Source organism: Exophiala xenobiotica (genome assembly GCF_000835505.1).
Source record: "Exophiala xenobiotica strain CBS 118157 unplaced genomic scaffold supercont1.5, whole genome shotgun sequence".
In the NCBI taxonomy this organism is placed as follows: Eukaryota; Fungi; Ascomycota; class Eurotiomycetes; order Chaetothyriales; family Herpotrichiellaceae; genus Exophiala; species Exophiala xenobiotica.
This window is the reverse complement of record NW_013562490.1, coordinates 249,507-268,602: the sequence shown is the minus strand read 5'-3', so window position 1 is coordinate 268,602 and position 19,096 is coordinate 249,507. Positions and strand designations below refer to the sequence as shown.

General features: G+C 51.0%; 8 protein-coding genes across 8 annotated transcripts; 5 read left to right on the top strand and 3 right to left on the bottom strand.

The window, feature by feature from the left end:
• Positions 1 to 4: 4 nt before the first annotated feature.
• On the bottom strand, positions 5 to 2,963 carry PV05_07793 (uncharacterized protein). Its single transcript, XM_013457258.1, has 4 exons — positions 2,505 to 2,963; positions 1,557 to 2,454; positions 1,359 to 1,455; positions 5 to 1,306 (listed from the first exon to the last, which is right to left on the bottom strand). Exons 1-4 carry the CDS (start codon positions 2,731 to 2,733, stop codon positions 1,226 to 1,228), a joined length of 1,305 nt encoding a protein of 434 aa, XP_013312712.1. The 5' UTR covers positions 2,734 to 2,963; the 3' UTR covers positions 5 to 1,225.
• A 535-nt stretch (positions 2,964 to 3,498) lies between these two features.
• Positions 3,499 to 4,875, top strand: PV05_07792 (L-lactate dehydrogenase). The gene is made up of 4 exons (XM_013457257.1): positions 3,499 to 3,861; positions 3,910 to 4,001; positions 4,049 to 4,335; positions 4,384 to 4,875. Exons 1-4 carry the CDS (start codon positions 3,653 to 3,655, stop codon positions 4,774 to 4,776), a joined length of 981 nt encoding a protein of 326 aa, XP_013312711.1. The 5' UTR covers positions 3,499 to 3,652; the 3' UTR covers positions 4,777 to 4,875.
• A 165-nt stretch (positions 4,876 to 5,040) lies between these two features.
• PV05_07791 (uncharacterized protein) lies at positions 5,041 to 7,841 on the top strand. The gene is made up of 2 exons (XM_013457256.1): positions 5,041 to 5,337; positions 5,387 to 7,841. The coding sequence occupies exons 1-2, from the start codon at positions 5,247 to 5,249 to the stop codon at positions 7,540 to 7,542; spliced, it is 2,247 nt and encodes a 748-aa protein (XP_013312710.1). The 5' UTR covers positions 5,041 to 5,246; the 3' UTR covers positions 7,543 to 7,841.
• On the bottom strand, positions 7,698 to 9,737 carry PV05_07790 (uncharacterized protein). Its single transcript, XM_013457255.1, has one exon. It carries the CDS (start codon positions 9,532 to 9,534, stop codon positions 7,984 to 7,986), a length of 1,551 nt encoding a protein of 516 aa, XP_013312709.1. The 5' UTR covers positions 9,535 to 9,737; the 3' UTR covers positions 7,698 to 7,983.
• Positions 9,738 to 9,779: 42 nt separating this feature from the next.
• Positions 9,780 to 13,291, bottom strand: PV05_07789 (uncharacterized protein). The gene is made up of 3 exons (XM_013457254.1): positions 12,770 to 13,291; positions 10,291 to 12,722; positions 9,780 to 10,240 (listed from the first exon to the last, which is right to left on the bottom strand). The coding sequence occupies exons 1-3, from the start codon at positions 13,072 to 13,074 to the stop codon at positions 10,101 to 10,103; spliced, it is 2,877 nt and encodes a 958-aa protein (XP_013312708.1). The 5' UTR covers positions 13,075 to 13,291; the 3' UTR covers positions 9,780 to 10,100.
• Positions 13,292 to 13,900: 609 nt separating this feature from the next.
• On the top strand, positions 13,901 to 15,905 carry PV05_07788 (uncharacterized protein). The gene is made up of 2 exons (XM_013457253.1): positions 13,901 to 14,718; positions 14,772 to 15,905. The coding sequence occupies exons 1-2, from the start codon at positions 14,013 to 14,015 to the stop codon at positions 15,800 to 15,802; spliced, it is 1,737 nt and encodes a 578-aa protein (XP_013312707.1). The 5' UTR covers positions 13,901 to 14,012; the 3' UTR covers positions 15,803 to 15,905.
• Positions 15,906 to 16,094: 189 nt separating this feature from the next.
• Positions 16,095 to 16,822, top strand: PV05_07787 (uncharacterized protein; the record flags this gene model as incomplete). Its single annotated transcript, XM_013457252.1, has 6 exons — positions 16,095 to 16,138; positions 16,189 to 16,226; positions 16,274 to 16,369; positions 16,425 to 16,576; positions 16,629 to 16,754; positions 16,808 to 16,822. The coding sequence occupies 6 exons, from the start codon at positions 16,095 to 16,097 to the stop codon at positions 16,820 to 16,822; spliced, it is 471 nt and encodes a 156-aa protein (XP_013312706.1).
• Positions 16,823 to 17,469: 647 nt separating this feature from the next.
• PV05_07786 (uncharacterized protein) lies at positions 17,470 to 18,755 on the top strand (the record flags this gene model as incomplete). Its single annotated transcript, XM_013457251.1, has 2 exons — positions 17,470 to 18,617; positions 18,674 to 18,755. 2 exons carry the CDS (start codon positions 17,470 to 17,472, stop codon positions 18,753 to 18,755), a joined length of 1,230 nt encoding a protein of 409 aa, XP_013312705.1.
• Positions 18,756 to 19,096: the final 341 nt, after the last annotated feature.

Genomic DNA, 19,096 nt, shown 5'->3' with positions numbered 1-19,096 from the left:
GGTACCTGCGGGTGCCGGGGTCAGGCTACGAGAAGGCCCAGAAGAACTGGATTAGCCACAGCTAGTGAGAGCCCAAGGCCTAACTCCTGCATTTTCCTTCAATTGGCGCCCTTTGGAAATCAGCCACCAAGCTCGAATCTGGGGGTGTCGATTGGCTGTTTTGCCAGATTAGACCAACTGAAGGCTGCCAATCCCTTTTGCTTCTGTCTCCGCCTGAGCTCCAATGGAGGAATCAAAGGATGAAATTGTGGATGGCCTTGTGGCTGTATGATGCACGTGTTATGCATGTCGAATCTCTCTTAAATCATCCAACATCATCTTCCATTGATTATCCTACCATGTCCTGAGAATTTGGATATCTTCCATGACTGGCAAGTTGCAACATCTGGACATGATTAATACTCTGTACACGACCCTCTAGAACTTACCCCTGATTCTTCCCCTTTCAAGCCTCTCCCAAGCTTTTTTTGTCCCTCTGAAGCATTCGATGGTGTTGCATGTCATGTCATCGGCCGACCTAGTCTCCATCAACAACCTGTCAATCAATTTCCCACTCTTCCAGGGCTAGTCCCATCACTAACAAACTAACCTCGCCTTGGTTCACTCCGCGCCCACACCATCGATCTACCTGTTCCACTGTCTCGGTCCTGCAACGATGGTGGACGACTGTGATTGATGAGAACCAGATAAGATCTCGTCATCGTCGTGTCTAGGAGTGGTGACCTTGGAAAAATCTGGTCCCCGTGCTTCGCTTGTTGCTAGGATATCCACTTGCCGTTCTCATGGCACTTTGCATATCAAGTCACCCGCTGCTCGTGCTCGCCACCGTGGTGACAGTCTCGATTCATGTTACTGGGTCCGGGGTTTACATCCACGCCGTAGGTAAGAGTACAGACCAGACATTTTGCAGCTGGCCCCGAGAAAACGGAAATTGTCTTCGCACAATCAATGACCAAGTCTGCCTAACCATCGGCGTTCTCAGAAGTGTCGGACATGTTCAGAACCTGTTCGTATGAACGTGAGGCCGTGTCTAGTCGGCTCCGACACCCGCAATCGCATGGCCACATTTTGATGTGAACATCTGGGGTGAAATCTGCTGCTGCCAGGACCTTCTCAGTGGTATCGAAGCACGTCATATTCCCGCAAGGATCCAAGAAGATGCTGAAAGACGTAGTTCGCTGGCTGACCAGAAGTCGCCGTCGCCATTCTTTCACTATAACTTCCATCACCGCGACATTGCGTCTTGGCTGGCATACAGAGCACCAACGACAGTAAGTGCCATTATTGGTGAAGCCGCATATGAAAGCTGGGAAGGAGTCAGTCCCGAGACAAGAATACAAGAATCAGAGAAGACTCACCGTCAAAATCTTTGATATAGTCATCTTGTCATTCTCGTCTGCTCCACTGACATCGGCCATGGCAACCAGTTTCATTGCTGGAGGACCAGCCGGCATGCTATTCGCGTCGTCAGCACGGAAATGGAGTATTGGGAAAGCCGGAGACAGAAAATATGAGAGGCTCCTGCAACACTTTCACGGGGGTTCAATGGCACTTACATCATCATGGCGAACCACAGAATTGGATCCTGGGACAAGACGTTTGTCTTGGTAGAGAGGCCCCAGATAATGCCAATGGACAGAATCGGCCAAAGGAGCAACCTGACCACGAGAATGAGTACCGTTGGTTCCCAAGGAAGCGCTTTCTGTTCACCCCTTTTCATTTTCCTCAGGGAAGACGATAAAGATACGCCGACCACGACGACTTGCAACGTGACGAAGAGCTGTCCAATCTTTTTCAACGACTCGGTGATCCAGGCATTGAAGATACCTCCGTCTATGCTCTCATTGAAGAAGACTCTGTGCAAAGGCGGGACCAAACCGATGACGGCTCCGATGACAGCTCCAATCAGTGGAGCATTGAGAAAGTCGGCGGCAAAGAGTAAGACTTTTTGAGTGCGAGGAGACAGCTTAGCCCAATGCTTTTTCCCCATGTGGAATGCGCGCTTCTGGGCTTCATCTTGCCCAGTATGGATACGCTGTGGGAGAAGCGAAGTCAGCTCGTCATTGTTGTCATGTCCTTGTTCAACATCGGAGTGACTGTGTCCCTCCTGGTCTTGATGTTCTCCTCCGTCGTCTTCCTTATCGTCTTCCTCCTTGTCCGGCGCATTCTCAGCGTCAACCAAACGTGGCCCAACCGCAAAGGTCAGACAATTCGATACAATGGCGCAAACCAAAAAGTAGGACTGTGCTCTGCTTATAGCCGATGACGCATCGTCGTTCTTCGAAACCAATTTGTCGAGTATGCCTGTGGACTGGAGGGACTCAATAAGAAGGAGCGGTAGGCTTGTGGTGTTGTTGAACGCGAGGGCAGGTGTAATCCAGGCTGGCAACTTGAGAAATTTGACGGCGAGGAGCCCAATACCAATGGAGACGAGGTTGTAAAAAAGTGCCCAAACTAGCAGATGAGCGATGAATTCTAGAATGAATGGGAGGAAGAGGACCTACTCAAGATAGGGATGTATCTTGTCCCTGTGTCCGCGTGAAGTTCACTCCCGACTTTTGTGATTAGCAGGGCCGGCAGAAACATTCGCACGCAGACTTTGGAAATCTTCTTCGCCGAAGGTCCATCCAAAAGTTTGAATTGTGTGGCGAGTACACCGTAGAAAATGACGAGAAGAATGGAAAGACATGCTTGCACAGCACCTAAGAAGGACGCGAGAAATCCTTCGGGCATTGTGTTCAGATTGAAGTCTGCTAGAAGATAATCGCAAGTGTCTCACAAGAAGTGGAATTTATAATCTGAACAGCATCTCTTTCCAGGAAGGAGGTCGCATGACGATGCCAATTGGTTTGGTATAAGGAGCTCTGGTACCTGCGCAGATGGTGGTGGAACCTCGAGAATTCCATCTCAGCCATGAACGTCATTCCCATCGGATGTGGGAACACGCCATGGAATTCCGTCGCTAGGAGCAGCACATGCGGGGAGAACCGACCGCAGATGGTGCATGATGGTGCCGTTGAATTGGCCGCTTGAGAGATCCGAAGCTGAGATGGGGGGATGGGCTCGATGGCGAGGAATGGTTACCTAAGGTTAGGCAGGCATTGCTAACTATCTAGGTACCTTAGTGTGGGCAGACATGGACCATTCTTGACGAGCTGCTTACCTAGGTATCAAAAACTGTCGAGATCAATAGCAGTTTAGACCTCTTTCTCCCATGAGTGCATCTGAGTTTTGAAATTGCCCGTATCAATCTAGGTATCTAGGTAGGTAGCAGCGCCCTGGACCCTGGACCTGACGGCGCCAATCATCGGAACGTAGTCATATTCATTCGTGATCTCATAAGGACAGGTTGATTAAAGTACGAGATAGACTGATATCGGAAGACGACAGCGAGTGCCACTGCCACGCACTGCCAACGCCAACACCAAGATCCATGCAGAACCCGACATGGTAGTTCCTGCCGTGATCTTGGCTTCAGCCTGCTCTTGCTACTCAGATGAAAAGAGAACGGGCATTGCTGAGCATCTCTTTCGAACTGCACCGTTCCCATTACATCCAGTCATTCACCTTAGACTCGTATAACCTGACTATTCGTGCATCACAATTCTATCTCCTGCTCAACACACAATCATTAGTTCATCCACCTGTACAAATGGAGCCTCCTCCAATGGATCCAGAAGTGGCCACCTCCAGATCTCAGATCGCCATTCTGGGCGCGGGCAGCGTCGGAAGTGCCATAGCCCTTTGTCTCATTCTCAATCCGGTTGCCAGCGAAGTCCTCCTCGTTGATCCGAATACCGCGTTACGAGATGCCCAAGTCAAAGACCTTGAAGATGCTACAACCTACCATGGTACTGTGGGGTAAGGTAAACATCCTGTGGCCTGATCTTTGACCAACACTATCTACAGTGGTGGCGGAGTCCGCGTTCGAGCAGCAACTCATAAGGAGGCTGGACAGTGTGATATCGTTGTCATCAGCGCCGGTGCAAAACAGAGACATGGTAAGGCCGTCTTGCTAAGCCATGGGCCTCACTCTAACCTGATCAAGGCGAGACACGAACTGACCTCCTGGGTCGCAACCTTGCAATCTTGAAGTCGGCCACGAACGACATGAAGCCGTTCCGAAAGGACACCGTCATCCTCACCGTGGCCAATCCTGTCGACATATTGACCTTTTTCTGCCAGAAATTCTCTGGCTTGCCTCAAGAACAGGTCATTGGCAGTGGTACCTTCCTCGACACTGCCAGACTGAGAGGAATCCTGGCAGCAAAGGTTGGAGTGGATGCTAGTAGCGTGGATGCCTACGTGCTTGGAGAACATGGTGAAAGCCAGATGGTAAATATGATCAACTGCATGCTATTCATGATGCTAAGAACGTTATAGGTGGCATGGTCCTGTGTTACCGTGGGTGCTATGCCCTTGCATCAATGCCTGCTGCCAGGGACGGATCTCGACCGCAAAGCTATCGCACTGGAGACAAAAGACAAGGCAGCAAAGATCATTGAGGCCAAAGGAGCGACCGCGTACGGCATCGGAGCGCTTAGTGCTGCGATCTGTAAGTCAATTTTGTTTGACCAACGTATTGTTCGGCCAATCTCTCACTGGATCGATGATCTCGGTTGCTGCTTGAGTCTGCCGGTCATCCTTGGTCGAAAAGGCATCGTCAGAAGTCTCAGCATGCCTCTGAACAAGGAGGAGCGAGATCTCCTGGATAAGAGTGCCGACCTGCTGAAAGAGCTCATCGTCGAGGCTGAACAGACTCAGCAACAGGCCTGAGGGACTCAACAAGCATGGACGAGCACTTCCGATATCCTAGACTTTTCACTACTCATCACTGTGGCCCTGTACTATAGCATTACTAGCATTGAATCAATTACATGGAAAAGATGATTCCCTCAAATCTGGACACTCTCGAGTACGGAACAAGGAGGCCTCCATGATAGATGGGTTTCATCTCCCAGCAGTTGAGCCGCCAAGCTTTTGCGAGGCTACACTGGGCTGGCTGTCGGTCAAACAGGACCGAATCTACTACCCGTATACGAAGGACTCAGGCACCGCACACCTCGATACTTGTTCGTAGCTGGGGAGGTCTTCACTGGTTGAGTTGTCGTCTTTAGCATATTTCGCTTCCTTCTGGACATGTTTTAGCCTTACTTCCATCCATTCTCTCCTGCCTGTACAACTGTCCGAACTTTCTCGACACCTCTTACGACAGTCTCTCTCCGGAACATCTGTGCCTCGTCAACATGGCGCAGGCTCAGCAGCAGTTGAGCAATAAAGATGGCGCATTATTCCGACAAGTGGTTCGCCATTTTGAGAACAAACAATATAAGAAAGGTGCATCCTACGTTGATGGTCTTGTGACAAAGCTGACTTTTCTGCTCAGGGCTCAAGTCGGCCGAACAGATCCTGCGAAAAACTCCTAATCATGCCGACACACAAGCTATGAAAGCCCTGATACTGGGCTCTCAAGGACACACTGAAGAAGCGTTCGCTCTAGCCAAAACCGCCCTCAATAATAATATGAAGTCGCATGTATGCTGGCACGTGTACGGTCTGCTGTACAGGCAAGAAAAGAATTTCGAAGAAGCCATCAAAGCATACAAGTTTGCGTTGAGATTAGAGCCGGACTCGGCACCTATACAAAGAGATCTGGCACATCTTCAGATACAAATGCGAGATTATGAAGGCTATATCCAGAGCCGCAAAAATATGCTTCAGCAGAAACCAGGTTTCAGGCAAAACTGGACAGCTGTAGCCATAGCACACCATCTTGCCGGGAATTACGAGGACGCCGAGAATGTTTTGACCACCTACGAAGAGACACTCAAGGTGAAACCCAGCCGGTCAGACTTAGAGCATTGGGAGGCGGTCCTCTACAAAAACACCATCATTGCCGAGTCTGGAGAGGTGGAGAAGGCACTTGATCACCTGGAGGCCGTTGGGAAGAAAAGTCCTGATGTTCTTGGAGTAATGGAGATGAGAGCGGACTACCTGGCACGATTAGGGCGAAAGAGTGAGGCCGAGGCAGCGTATGCCGCTCTTCTGGATCGGAACCCCAACGACTCAAATTACTACGATGGGTGGATAGAGGCCAAAGGTCTGAAAGACGGCCCGATTTCAGGAATCAAGAAGGCTTACGAAGAACTGGCTGCGAAATATCCAAAAGCAGACCTCCCACTGCGAAGACCGTTGGATGTTCTGACCGGAGAAGATTTCAAACACGCCGCAGACCCATACTTGCAGAAAATGCTGCGGAAAGGCGTACCTTCCACCTTCGCAAACATCAAGCACTTGTACACTGACGAATCGAAACGGGATATGATCCAGGAATTGGTCAAGGGCTATGCTGCTGGAAAGCTAGGTTCGCAAACGAACGGCGCTGCGAATGGTGACGGGAAAGATCAGGCACGATTCGAATCCTCAGTCCTGTATTTCCTGGCACAGCATTATAACTACAAGCTCAGTCGGGATCTTGACAAGGCTTTGAAGTACGCCGACAAATGCCTAGAACTGGACCCCAAATCCGTGGACTTTCACGCGGTGAAGGCACGAAGTTACAAGCACAAGGGCGATGTCGCTAAAGCAGCTGAAATTATGGATCAAGCACGAGCGCTGGACGAAAAGGACCGAGCCATCAACACCAAATGCGCCAAGTATCTGTTACGGGCCGATCAGAATGACAAAGCTCTCGAAACGGCCGGCAAGTTCACGCAAAACAAGACTGGCGGTCCGCTCAGCGACCTCATCGACATGCAATGTGTATGGTACCTGACGGAGGATGGGAAGTCGTACCTGCGCCAACGCAAAATCGGCCTTGCACTGAAGCGGTTCCATCAAGTCCTCGCCATCTTCGACGTCTGGCAAGAAGACCAATTCGACTTTCACAATTTCTCGCTAAGAAAAGGTATGATCCGAGCGTACATCGACATGCTACGCTGGGAGGATCGACTGCGAGAGCATCCATTCTTCTCGACTTCGGCTGTCGCCGCAGTTAAAGCTTACATTTTGCTGTCCGACAACCCGGACCTGATGCACGGTCCGATCATGGACAATCTCAACGGCACAGATGCGAGCGAAATGAACGCCGCAGACCGTAAGAAAGCGCTCAAGAAAGCGAAGCGTGAGCAGGAGAAGATGGAGAAAGCCGAAGCGGAGAAAAAGGCAGCCATGAAGGCGGCGAAACCGACACCCAAAAGCGAGGATCCAGATACGAAGAAAGAGGACCCCGATCCGTTTGGTAAGACATTGGTCGAGACGAAGGAGCCGCTGAAGGATGCGATGAAGTTCTTAACCCCGTTATTGGAGTACGCGCCGCAGCTGGTGGAGGCACAGTGTGTGGGCTTCGAAATCTATTTGCGAAGGAAAAAGTACCTGCTCGCGGCGAAGTGTTTGCTTGCGATACAGAGTCTGGAGCCCAAGAATGAGAAGCTGCAGGAATACAAGGGCCAATTGAAGAAGGTGCTTGCGGAGAAGCCTGCTGAATTGTCGGAGCGGGTCGCTGAGATTATCAAAAGCGAGATGGGTGATTTGGTGCAGTGACACGACGCGACATATGTACGCTGAAATCTGATGCTCTGTGAGGAAGAGATAGGACATATACGCAAAGACCACCGCTGCAAATAAGTTGTGGGTAAGCACAGAGAAAAAGTGTCTAGGGCTCAATGACTTCTATTAAGTCATCTTTCGCGATGGTAGAGAAGTACTGTGGTCAACCTGGGTTCGCAAGCATTGCGCCGGCAAGGTAGTGTTCATTGTCGCAGTCATAGTCAAAGGTATCAGACATCAGACAGTCAGGATTCTTCAGCCTGGAAGCATTCAAAGTTGACAATCCTCTGGTGTCACCACTGAATTTGTATCCTCTTCCGCAATGGCCGTCCTCGACAGCTTGAAGTCGACGGGCGCAGCAGGTGTGCAAATACGCTCGTCATCCAGTCATTAAATATTTGTATATACGGAACCGAGATACGCTCAGCACCTTATTCACAGCGTCATAACCACCATACCTGCCAGACTCATCCCCAGGCCTGCTATCATCGTCCACAAATCCGCAGCCAAAGCTGGAGCAGCGTTCGGCGGCATCTTCCCAACACTACTCCCACCCGTCGCGACAGCCGCACAACTCACCTCGCCGCATTGATATCCACTGGGACAGCACCCACCGCCTAGATCGGCGGCGCACGTCGCCCAGCCCTTCGCACAAGCACCCGTAAGGACGCTTGCGGGCGCCGTGATCCCGCTTCCGCTCGGCGCCACGATGGTCAAGGTACTCCCGCTGACCAGCGTTGTCGAGACACTGGCGGGACAACTCGTGGTGTCGCAGTTCCGGCCGATCTGGCAGCAGCCGCCGAGATAGTAAGCTGAGCAGGCGTAGAAGCCTGTCGGGCAGCCTGTCACACTCACACTGCTGCTCGCGCTTGTGCTTGTGCTTGTGCGAGTTGGAGAAGACGTCGTCGCCGATCGCCCACTGGGAGAGAGTGTGGTGGTGGTTGTTTCCTCAGTCGTGGTCAGTGTCGTGGGACGAACGGGCGGAGCGGCTGTTGCAGAGGTCGTCGTAGTAGAGGCAGGACAGCTCGCCGATCCGCAGGATCGATCTGTTGGGCAACATCCGCCGCCTAGACTGGCGGGGCAGGAGCGGTAGCCTGAGCTGCACGTCAAGGTGTTCAGTGTTGATGTTACAGTGACGGTTTTTGTGACGGTTGAGATGTCCGGGGCGAGAGTGGTGGTGGGAGAGGAGGAGGAACTGCTCGATCGTGACGTCGACGTTGTCGTTGGACTCGTTACAGGAGGCGTGATGGTTGTGTAGGATGTGACGGTGGTCGTTGACGGGGTTGGCGCCGGCTGAGTGGAAACTGTAGCGTACGAAGTCTGCACACATCCGACATCGTAGCATGCGTAGCCCGGTATACAACATCCTCCACCGGGATTGTTCGGGCAAGAAGTATACCCCGATTCGCATGTCGAGAGCGAGTCCGCGCAGGTCTGTCCGTTGGGGCAGCAGCCAACGTCGCCGAGGCCGGTATCTTGGACTATCTGACACGTCGAACCCGTTGCGCAGCAGCTGTTGGGCCGGTCAATGGATGTACATGATGATGTTCCGGAAGGACATTGAAAGCCGCGTTTGAATAACAAGTGCCAGCCAGGTAGTCGCCAGGATCCAGCCACGGAAGTCTGGGTTTGGGGATGTGAATGGACTCGGATCGGTTGCTCGAATGATGTCCATAAACTGGCGTTCGACCATGTTGAGGAGCATGTCGTCGCTTGCCCTTCTTCCGCCATGCCCCAGTAGGCGAGGTAGAATTTTTCTCCTGGATCATGGCTCATCTTCCTTATTCCAGTCACCGCATGCCTTTGTAGCTTCTTTTGGATGTCCATGTCTCGCTTGACCAGAAATTCATCCTCCGGGTAGTATTTCACATCGGGCGGGAGACTGTATGGCCAGTCCAGGTCCTGAGAGCACGCGGGTAGCGCGGAACTGGCTATGAAGACGAGGAGGGAGGATGGCAGCGCTGCTAGATGCAGCCATGGCGCCATGGACTGGAGATTCGGCAAGGTATACGTATCAAGACTCGGTGAGAAGGGTTGCGTGCTCAAGCAGATTAGAGGGGAATGCGAGGAAGGGAGGTGTATGTACGGAGTAGCATCCGCGCAGAGACAGAGGTGAGGCAGAATTATCTTGCAATACCAAACCTACAATGGACTCGACACCAGAGACAGACATGGCTGCGCATCTTGGTTGTCTGGGGATGGAATTTGTTGGCAGAATGGGATGGCTGGGAGACAATTTGTATGGACTTGCGGACTCGATGAGATTCATCCATTCTAACTGGTGGATTCCAACATGATGCCGCCCATTCCACTGGAAATGCCAGGGAGCCAGGCTTCCACGCCTACTCTCTCCCACAGTACCGTGAGTACTTAAATGTTCTGAATTCAATTCCAAGCTCTGCTGTCACGTAGCCTTTTCAAGATAATGCGACACGCTTTCGATTCTTCTGCAGGGAAATCATCACCTCGAAACTGTGCACCGAGGGGTTTGAATCCCCCCCCAAGCAACCAGGTATTATCAACTACCGTGAAGACCAGGACAGGCCAGTCCTCTAATATGTACCTGCTTTCAAGCCTTTCAAAGATCCCAGGCTAAGCGCCAACCCTTGTGAGCGTGAACGAATACGAATGAATCCAACAATCGAATTGTCTGCTGTCTTTTCTATGCTCAGATTTGCCAGAGCATCCTCGCCTAAACACAATTAGTCATTTGTCAAATTCGTGCGAACAAGATTCGCTTACCAAAGACACTCCGTGCATAGAGATTGGCACTAAGGAACTGACAGTCACCCTTCAAGCCAGCATCAGGAGTCAAGCAGGTCATATTTGTGCTCTTCATCAACTGATCCAGGAACTCGCGAAGGGTCTTGTTCGTCGCTTTGCTGTTGATATTGACCTTGTTCTCCCATTCAAACTCGGTCCACATAGTTCGGAAAGCGGACTCGGTACATGTCGCCGGTTGGATGTAGTCCATAATATCGGCGTGGATGTCGTTCAAAATGACCACATGAGTATCTGTACCCGATGGTGAATCGTACACAATATTACCGAATATGACCCCCGTATCGGTGCTGGACACTTTGATGGTCGATTGGACGTTGAGGAAATCTTGTGGTCCAAGGTTGTGAGTCGTTGGTCTCTCCACCACCTTCAAATCTCCTAATGTAGCGAATTCCACTGACAGATTTTGCAGTGTTTCCCTCGTCTGATTCACGAGTAGCACATCCAGGATGATGTCGAACTGATGTACTTTGACATATGCCTCGGCATAGACCGGATCTGAGAAGCCAGTCAATTGCACAACACGGTTGAGTTTGGAGGACAAGTCTTCGAAAGTAGCATCGCCACCCGTTGCTTTCTCCAGGTCCAGTTCCATATCGTCTGTTCCGTCACTGGCACTTTTCTTGGCCAATTGACGTATCGAGAAAACATCATCAACCTGAACTGCTGTCTTTGCCTTCTCGACCGCTTCCTTAGCCGCACGTTTCTTCTCCTCTACCTGGACCATTGCTCTGAATGCTTTTCTGGTATCGTCGAGGAACGAGGCTTCAAGCTCCTTTCGTTCTGTAAACTCTGCCAATGCCCGGACACAGGACATGATACGATCGACTGAATCTTCATCAATAGGCGCCTTTACAAATTGTGATTGTCCAACCCGGATGATGGAGATCATGATCAACATGGCCTCAGCACGGAGCGCATTAGTACGAGCTTGGTCGGAAGAGATTTCTGAATGTCGCATGACAAGTTTCGTGAGAGTTGATGACAGAACAGTACCCAGGTAATAGTCACCATCCAGGATTAGCTGTCTCAGAGGTGGTTTTTGCGCCGCTTTGACTGCTTCCAGTCGAGCTTTAGCAGCTGAGTCACTGGTCAAGGCTGATTCGGTCGCATACGTGCCATCAGCCAGAACCTTTCTTGATCCGCTTGCAGGTGCCTTTGTAGTGTGTCCATTGACCTGATCTTTTGGTTCACCGTTCTCCTCGTGCGATTGCTCGTCAAGTAGTCGTTGTTCAGATGCCAGGATAGGTATCTCTCCAAGACTGGCTCGTATGCGTTTCCAAGCTTCTTTGATATCGTTCTCTTTTAAGGAGTACTCGCCAACGACCCATAGTGAGCCGCGATAGACCTTGCCCGCACGTACCTCGCCCAGTGTCGAGACCAGTCTTTCAACAATCGACGATCTGAGCTTGGGAAATTTCTCGACCACTTCCTTCACGAAGGAAATGACATCGACCGCTGAGCTATTGTTGAAGTCGGCGATGAAGTCCATCAGGACGTCGACAACACTTGCAGCAATCTCGGAGAACTTGATGGCGCACTGGTGAATTGACTGAATCAAAAGTTGTCGATATTCCGAGTTCTTTTCGTACTGCTCCACAACTGTCTTGCTAAGTTCCTTCTTCAACAGCATGACAACTTCTTGCACGTTCTTGCTTGAGACCATCTCCAAAGCAATGCTGAGCGCTTTTCGCCGGACGTCAAGGTCGGGGCTAGATAGGACACGGAGGATTTCCATAGTCAGGTCATCAAGGACACCTTCATTTCGTCTTCGGAGCTGCTCCACTCGATCCAGTACAATAAGTTTGACGTTGTTGTCGGCCTCCTTGATGCTCAATTCGATCAATTTTCCAGCTGCGGCCTTGACAGCTACCGGGTTGCTGGTGAGAGCTGTGAGGGAAGTAGCAGCCTCATAGACGACAGTGCTTGTGTTCGCTTCCAGCAAGTCGAAGATTAGTCGCAGATACCGTGCCTTGTTTGCCTGATTCAGCACCGCGTCCTTTCTGATAAACTCAAGTTCTACCAACTGCAACAACTCGTCGGCATTGGGTACTCCATCCATAACACCAGTCAGATAGTCCAGCGCCTTTTCGTGACTTATGCTCATCAAAGCAGCGAATGCATTGCGTTTACAGGTCGTATCGCTTTCACCAGCTAAAAATGTGTGAAGCATTTCTGGAGCGTCCGGAATGAGGTTTTGAGCATGTTGGTAGACTGACGCGAGAGCCCACACTGCGTTCTTCCTCACATAGGCGTGTCGGTGGTCGAGGCAGGTTTGCGCGGCGGACAGTAAGGGCTCGATCAACTCCGGCTCTCGAAGTTTGGAAAGAAATCGCAGGGTGTTACCCCGTACGAACTCGTTAGGGTGTTGTAGGTCGTTTCGAATTCCATTACTGGCCAGAGTCAGAATTGTCCTTCTTCTCATACATCCGCAACATACCAGACCAAGATCATTTCCTGCTTCAGCTTTCCATTGGCATCGTGTTTCGGGCATAACTCATAATAGAAGTATAATAATTTCTTCAAGGGCTTGCTCTTTGAGGGCATGACGAAGCGAATGATATGCATGAGAAGGTTGGGCATAGGATCGCCATTCAACATTATGGTCAGGATCCTCGTCATTGTTTCCACCTTGGTCTCATCTGTGCCCTTTTCCAGCTGCGTTTTGAGGTCTTGTTGACTGGGTTGATCTGCAGTGTTGTCCAGATGGACCAAACTGTAAGAGTTGTCCAGGAAACTCGCCATGGTTGCTAACGTATTCCCCTGTAACGGAGGAGAATCCGGGGAACTCGTTGGCCGCGCGAGGGGAATGGTACTCTTCTCGTAGGTTGCAGAGGATGGGAGGCGGTAGGAGATGATCAACGCATTGTACAGTGCGTGGCCTGTCCGGTAGGTCAGGGTAAGATCGTCCGCAGGGTGAGGATTGTGTTGTGGAAGGTTATTGTCGAACGGGACAGCAATGCCAGAATTCACGGATGCGCAGTGTCCAGGGGACTCGGTGTCCAGAATATCAATCTCTTGGCAGCGAGTAGTGACACGTGATATGATTCGACGCCAGCTCGCAGGCTACTCCATAGCTGTCCGCTCAATCCACTCCTCGGCGAGGCTCTTGCTCTCCTTTTCTCCAGGGTTGTTTCTTAGGATTCAAGAATGTAAAGTCAGGTACTCGCTTGAGACTGCATTGCAACTCCTTGTATTCGTAATGTATGCAAGTTATCATGTATATTTCACCAGCATCGTGCTTGAAGAGGAATCAAGCAGCAGGCATTCATTCTGGTTCCCGCTGCGAAGACTCTCGGTATCCAAGCCCTTATCTAAATGCCACTGCCTCCGTCCACAAGTTGCTTCCTACATTATGTGCTTGAGATACACGAGAAGACGCTGGATCCTTCCCAGTTACCGTCCACCTAGCCGTCTGGTACAGGCTTTTTTCCAATCGGCAAGCCGACCATTGGAAGGCATATTTGCAAGCCGCTCTAATGCGCGAGGCAGCGAGTAAGATCTTTGCTCTATTCCGGCTTTGAGCTCTGCCACATTAGGCGCCACTGACAACACCTCAACACCTCAACACCTGCCAACCTCACAACCGTATCAATCTTGCCAAATTATCTAAATCAGTAATACGGTGTGTGCGCAAGAGGATTAAGCCTTTTGAAAGGCAGACTCCGTCAGCACAAGGCATAATGCTAGCTTTCTGGCGTCGGCTCCTCGTTCTTGTTGCGCTCGCAGGCGCCCAGTCTCCAGTGACTGTCCACGACAGCACGCGTAATCTGACTTATATAGGCTATAACTACAGCGGAGTTGAGAATTTTCAAGCCATCCGATATGGCAAGGACACCTCTGGCGCGAATCGCTTTAAGCACCCCCAAGCGTTCACTTACCAGAGTGGCACCACTGTTCAAGCCACAGCTGCTGGTCCATCCTGCCCTCAAAAGACTCTGCAATCGTTCGTTGGCCTGACCGTCAATGAAGGTGTCTACAGTCTGTCTGAAGACTGTTTAACTCTGAGGGTCGCAAGACCAGCCAGGACCAAGCAGAATGCAAGATTGCCAGTGCTAGTGTGGTTCTATGGTGGAGGTGATGAGTATGGGTCTACGAACTATTCACTCTATGATCCAACTGCTCTCGTTCTTGGAGCCCAAGCAAAGGGCACTCCATTGGTATTTGTGGCGATGAACTACCGAATGAACATTTTCGGCTTCGGCAACAGTCCAGCACTCCGTGCCGAGAAGTCCCTAAATTCGGGTCTTTTGGACCAGCGGCTTGCACTTGAATGGATTCAGAAGAATATTGCAGCTTTCGGAGGAGATCCTGAAGAAGTGACACTTTTCGGCGAGAGCGACGGCGGCACTGGAATAGGATTGCAAATGACTGCTTATGGCGGAAAAGGTGCGTTCCCTGGTAGCCAAGTCTAGATAAGTATGACTGATCGCTATGCAAAGGCTCCATTCCTTTCCAGCGTGCCATTATGCAGTCAGGCTCGCCAGCAGGAGATCCGGGAGTTTTGGGTAATTTCACAGTGACCAGCACAACTACTGTGGCTCAGCTTGCTGGGTGCACCGGCAAAAATAGCACAATTGTCCTGGATTGTCTTCGTCGGCTACCGATGACCCAACTGCTGGATGCTGTGTTGCAGTACGAGAACCTAACTGCCAATCAGACCTCTCAAGACATTTTCTTCCCAGCAGTCGATGGAGACTTCCTCCCCGCCGCGCCGTCCAATCTTGTCCGATCAGGACGATTTCACAGGAACGTCTCTATCATTGCTGGATGGAACTACAACGACGGCAGCATTTTCGCGAGTCCTCTCTTGAACAGCTCCAGTGCAGTGCAAGGTTATCTCATGGCTTCATATCCACATCTCAACGCTACAACCAGGAAGACCCTGACATCTCTGTATCCAGTCAACGACTTCCTGGCAACAGCAGCAGCTGGTCAGACCTCGCCATACTACCTTCAAGCAGCGCAGATATATCGAGACGTCAACTTTGCCTGTCCAGCAATCGACGTCGCGCACCACGTTGCGCAGTACAGCGGCAAAAGCTATCTTTACGAGCTCAATGAGACGACCTTCGGTACTTTGCTGCAGCTGTCCGGCGCTGGCTTTGAAGGTGTGATCCACGTCTCTGATGTGCCCTTTGTGTTCAATAATGCCAACTTGGGGCTCGGCATCACCACTGCGCAAAAGGTGGTCCAGACCAGGATGTCTGGTAGTTGGGCACATTTTGCCTCAACAGGCAACCCAAGTGGCAACGTCTCAATTACTTTGGCAAATTGGACACAGGCATACAACAAGACACAGGCGGCCGTGAAAGGCCAGACTGTACAAGCAGTGAGTGTGAGGGTCATTGGAGGACCAGATGCAGGGCAACATGAATGGAACATGGCCGCTCAAGGCGGAGCAGAGTCTCAGCTGCTGAAGAGGTGTGCCTTCATCAACTCAGTGAGCTTCTATGAGCAGCTTCAGACGTAGATAGGCGGGAAAGGGGAGAGATGTTGTAGGATCTGTCATTGCCACTTGCTTAAAAAAGTGAGGTATTACCCCCAGGCTGTCTGCGAAGTGACTTTGACGAGAGGCTATCGAGTTCGGTTACTCTAAAGCGGCCAAAGGTCTACAGCCTTGGCGGTCAACTGCGCTGGATTCCTCCGCCTCGCCGCCGGCCACCTTGAGCACGGAGTATTAATTCATTCAAAGAGAGGTCGACTTCAACCCTAGCTCTTGTGCCTCTTCAGAATCGCTTCCGTTTTCCGGGACATTCGCCATCATGTCAAAGGCAGATGTCAGCGAGCCGTTTTACGTGCGATACTAGTATGGAACATCGTCCAAACTGGTCAGAGAAATAACTGACCAACGCGCAGTTCCGGCCATTCGGGTCGATTTGGCCACGAATTTTTAGGTATGTCCAGCAAAACAATGGTTTAGTCCATTCTAACAACTTGGAAGAATTTGACTTCAGAGTCATCGGTGACGGTCGAAGCGCGATCGCAAGATACGCCAACAATTCCAACTACCGCAATGACTCGCTCATTCGCAAAGAGAGTGCGTCTCGCTCTCGTCATGTTGTCCAAAACGGCCTACTGACTGGTGGAAACAGTGTCTGTCAGCGCCCTCCTCATCTCCGAGATCAAGCGCATTATCAAGGACAGCGAAATCACCAAAGAAGACGATTTGCGGTGGCCACAAAAGAACAAAGACGGAAGACAGGAGCTGGAGATCAGGCTTGGAAGTGACCACATCCAATTCGAGGTGCGTTGTATTCGAGTCAGTATGGCTGCAGTAATTGACCTTTTGGGAACAGACAGCGAAGATTGGCTCGTTGGGCGATGTAACCGACTCGGCCGATCCAGAAGGACTTAGAGTGTTCTATTACTTGGTGCAAGACTTGAAGGCCCTGGTCTTCTCTCTAATATCTCTTCATTTCAAGGTATGTCAGCAAGTCGGGTTGGGAGTCACAGTGGTAACGAGATTTTCTTTTAGATCAAGCCAATTTAATCGAGGATTGTACGCCCAAATATGAGAAGCTATACAAAGCTCAACGATTCCAAACACAGCAATTTGCCACTCGGCGCGTCGCCGCCACAGGGAAGATGATCAGACATGGTCTAAGGCCGGAAGAGACAGATTGAGGGCGGTTGAAAGTGGCCGAAGCTCTGTCGCGGCGACTGGTAGCCAGGGGAGTGTCAGAAGGATGATGGATCACTGCCAGAGGCAATGGCGAGGATGGACATGGCGGTAGTAGGAGATTTTCTAGCCGCAAATGCCTCGCGGTCGATATCAGCTGGCCAGGAGCAAGGAATGGACAAGCAACCACAGTCGGAGAGGACTTTGGGTGATGTGGTTAAATGGTGTTTACCCCGCAAAGGTCGAGTCCGAAGCCGGGCCAGTGTGTGTTTTAAGGGCCGATTCGCCAGGACGGGCTTTGCATCACGCATGAGCGCTGAATCACTCTCTCCATCGTCCTCACCATCGCATCATTGTCTTCCTCTCTGCCGCATCTTCTGCTCTGACAACAACCCCAACTCTTTTCTTCACTATACTATACCTCATAGCCGATTCTCCCTTTCAGTTGCCCCCGATATTCTACCTTGCTCACCCTGCCACGCAATCCACATGATAATTCCACGCCTTGTCGCAATTCAATGCCGTCTCATGCATCGGATGCGCCCATTAGCCGTCACCACCTTGATATAGACCAACCCAGTGTCGCTTGCCCTGCGCCATTAACACCGCCTCCAGAAAACGACGGCGATCAAGAGTTAGGCCGAACAACCAGTCAACAGAGGTTCGTGGGCGACGATGGAGTCAGCCGGCAACCCGAGAGTGACAATACAGCTGCGGGCATGTCACTGATGCAAGAAGAGAGCATGTACACATCTCCCGACTTATATGAAGAGAAGATGCATACGGAAGCAGTTGGTGGTACAATGGAGCTCGATGTCCCGAACAATGATGCTATCTGCGACGACCAGAACTTCAAAGCGGCTGGAGACACACGGACAAGTGGTTATGATGTCCGACCAATAATGGACTCTGTTGAAAGCGCAAACTGTAGACCAGCGTCCAGGCGAAAAGACGTCGACGAGGAAACCAAGGTGGTCGTGGAGAGTTTCTCCGGCATACCATCACCCTCGTCGGAGCCATCTCCGGAAGATCATATCCAAGGAATCCGTGATGCCAGAGCTGGAGTCCCCTCCATTGACCAGAAACTCGACTGGACAAGTGACTTGAAGGAATGGGATTTCTCCCGCCGACGACTACGCCCTCAATATCCGTCCGCGACGTTTCAGCCATACTCCAAGTTCAAGGGGACGCAGCAGTCAGACCGGCAGATCTACAACGTCGAAGTGACTATACTGACCGTGGATATCGAACAGTCGACCATGTCTGGCTACCTGCAAATTTGTGGGCTCACCCCGGACCACCCTACATTGACGACTTTCTTCACCGGCGAGATCATCGGCGGACCAGATCAGAAATACAGCTTCAGAACTAGAGACCCGGGTTGGGGAGCTAGTGATAAGACTGATCTCACTCACTGGGCGAGGTTCCCGCCATGGAGGCCGCTCAGTCTTCAAGCGAAGCGCAACATCAATTTCGTGTATCCCCTCAACCACGAAAATTGGTGGCAGCAAGAACACATTTTCATGCGGTGGAAGGAGCATTTCCTTGTGCCGGACTACAAGCTGAAGAGCATCCAAGGAGCCAGCTTTGAAGGCTTCTATTATATCTGTTTCAATCAAGTCGAGGGTAGAGTGAGTGGGATTTACTTCCATTCCAAAAGCGAGAAGTGAGTACCGACCCGCCTTGGTATCGACCTCATCGTGACTAACTGCGAAGAAACAGGTATCAACAGCTCGAATTGAAGCATGAGGGTCAGCAAGGCGTTTGGGGAAAAGGCGTGTGTCCATCGATTGAATTTCGATGATCCTGGACAGTAAGGGGATATTGTGTGCTTAATGTATAGCTCTGTACATGATTGGGGGAATGGCTTCTTTCTTCTTTGCTCATGTTGCGCTTTTACAGCGAGGGTTCTACGTGGATAGATGTCCATGGCTCGTATTCTCAGATATGGATCTGGCAGAACAATGAATAATGATTCTCGTTTCAAAGATAGAAATGTCGGCTAAGAGAGTGATTCGTCATCACGGGTAGACGGGAAGCGGTTTGATCAGACGAGCTGAGATGGATCGAGGGCCAAGTTCAGCCCGCGCGAAAGGCACATGCCGAGCAACATGACAAATTCATCTACCAGTGCGAGACGAGTGT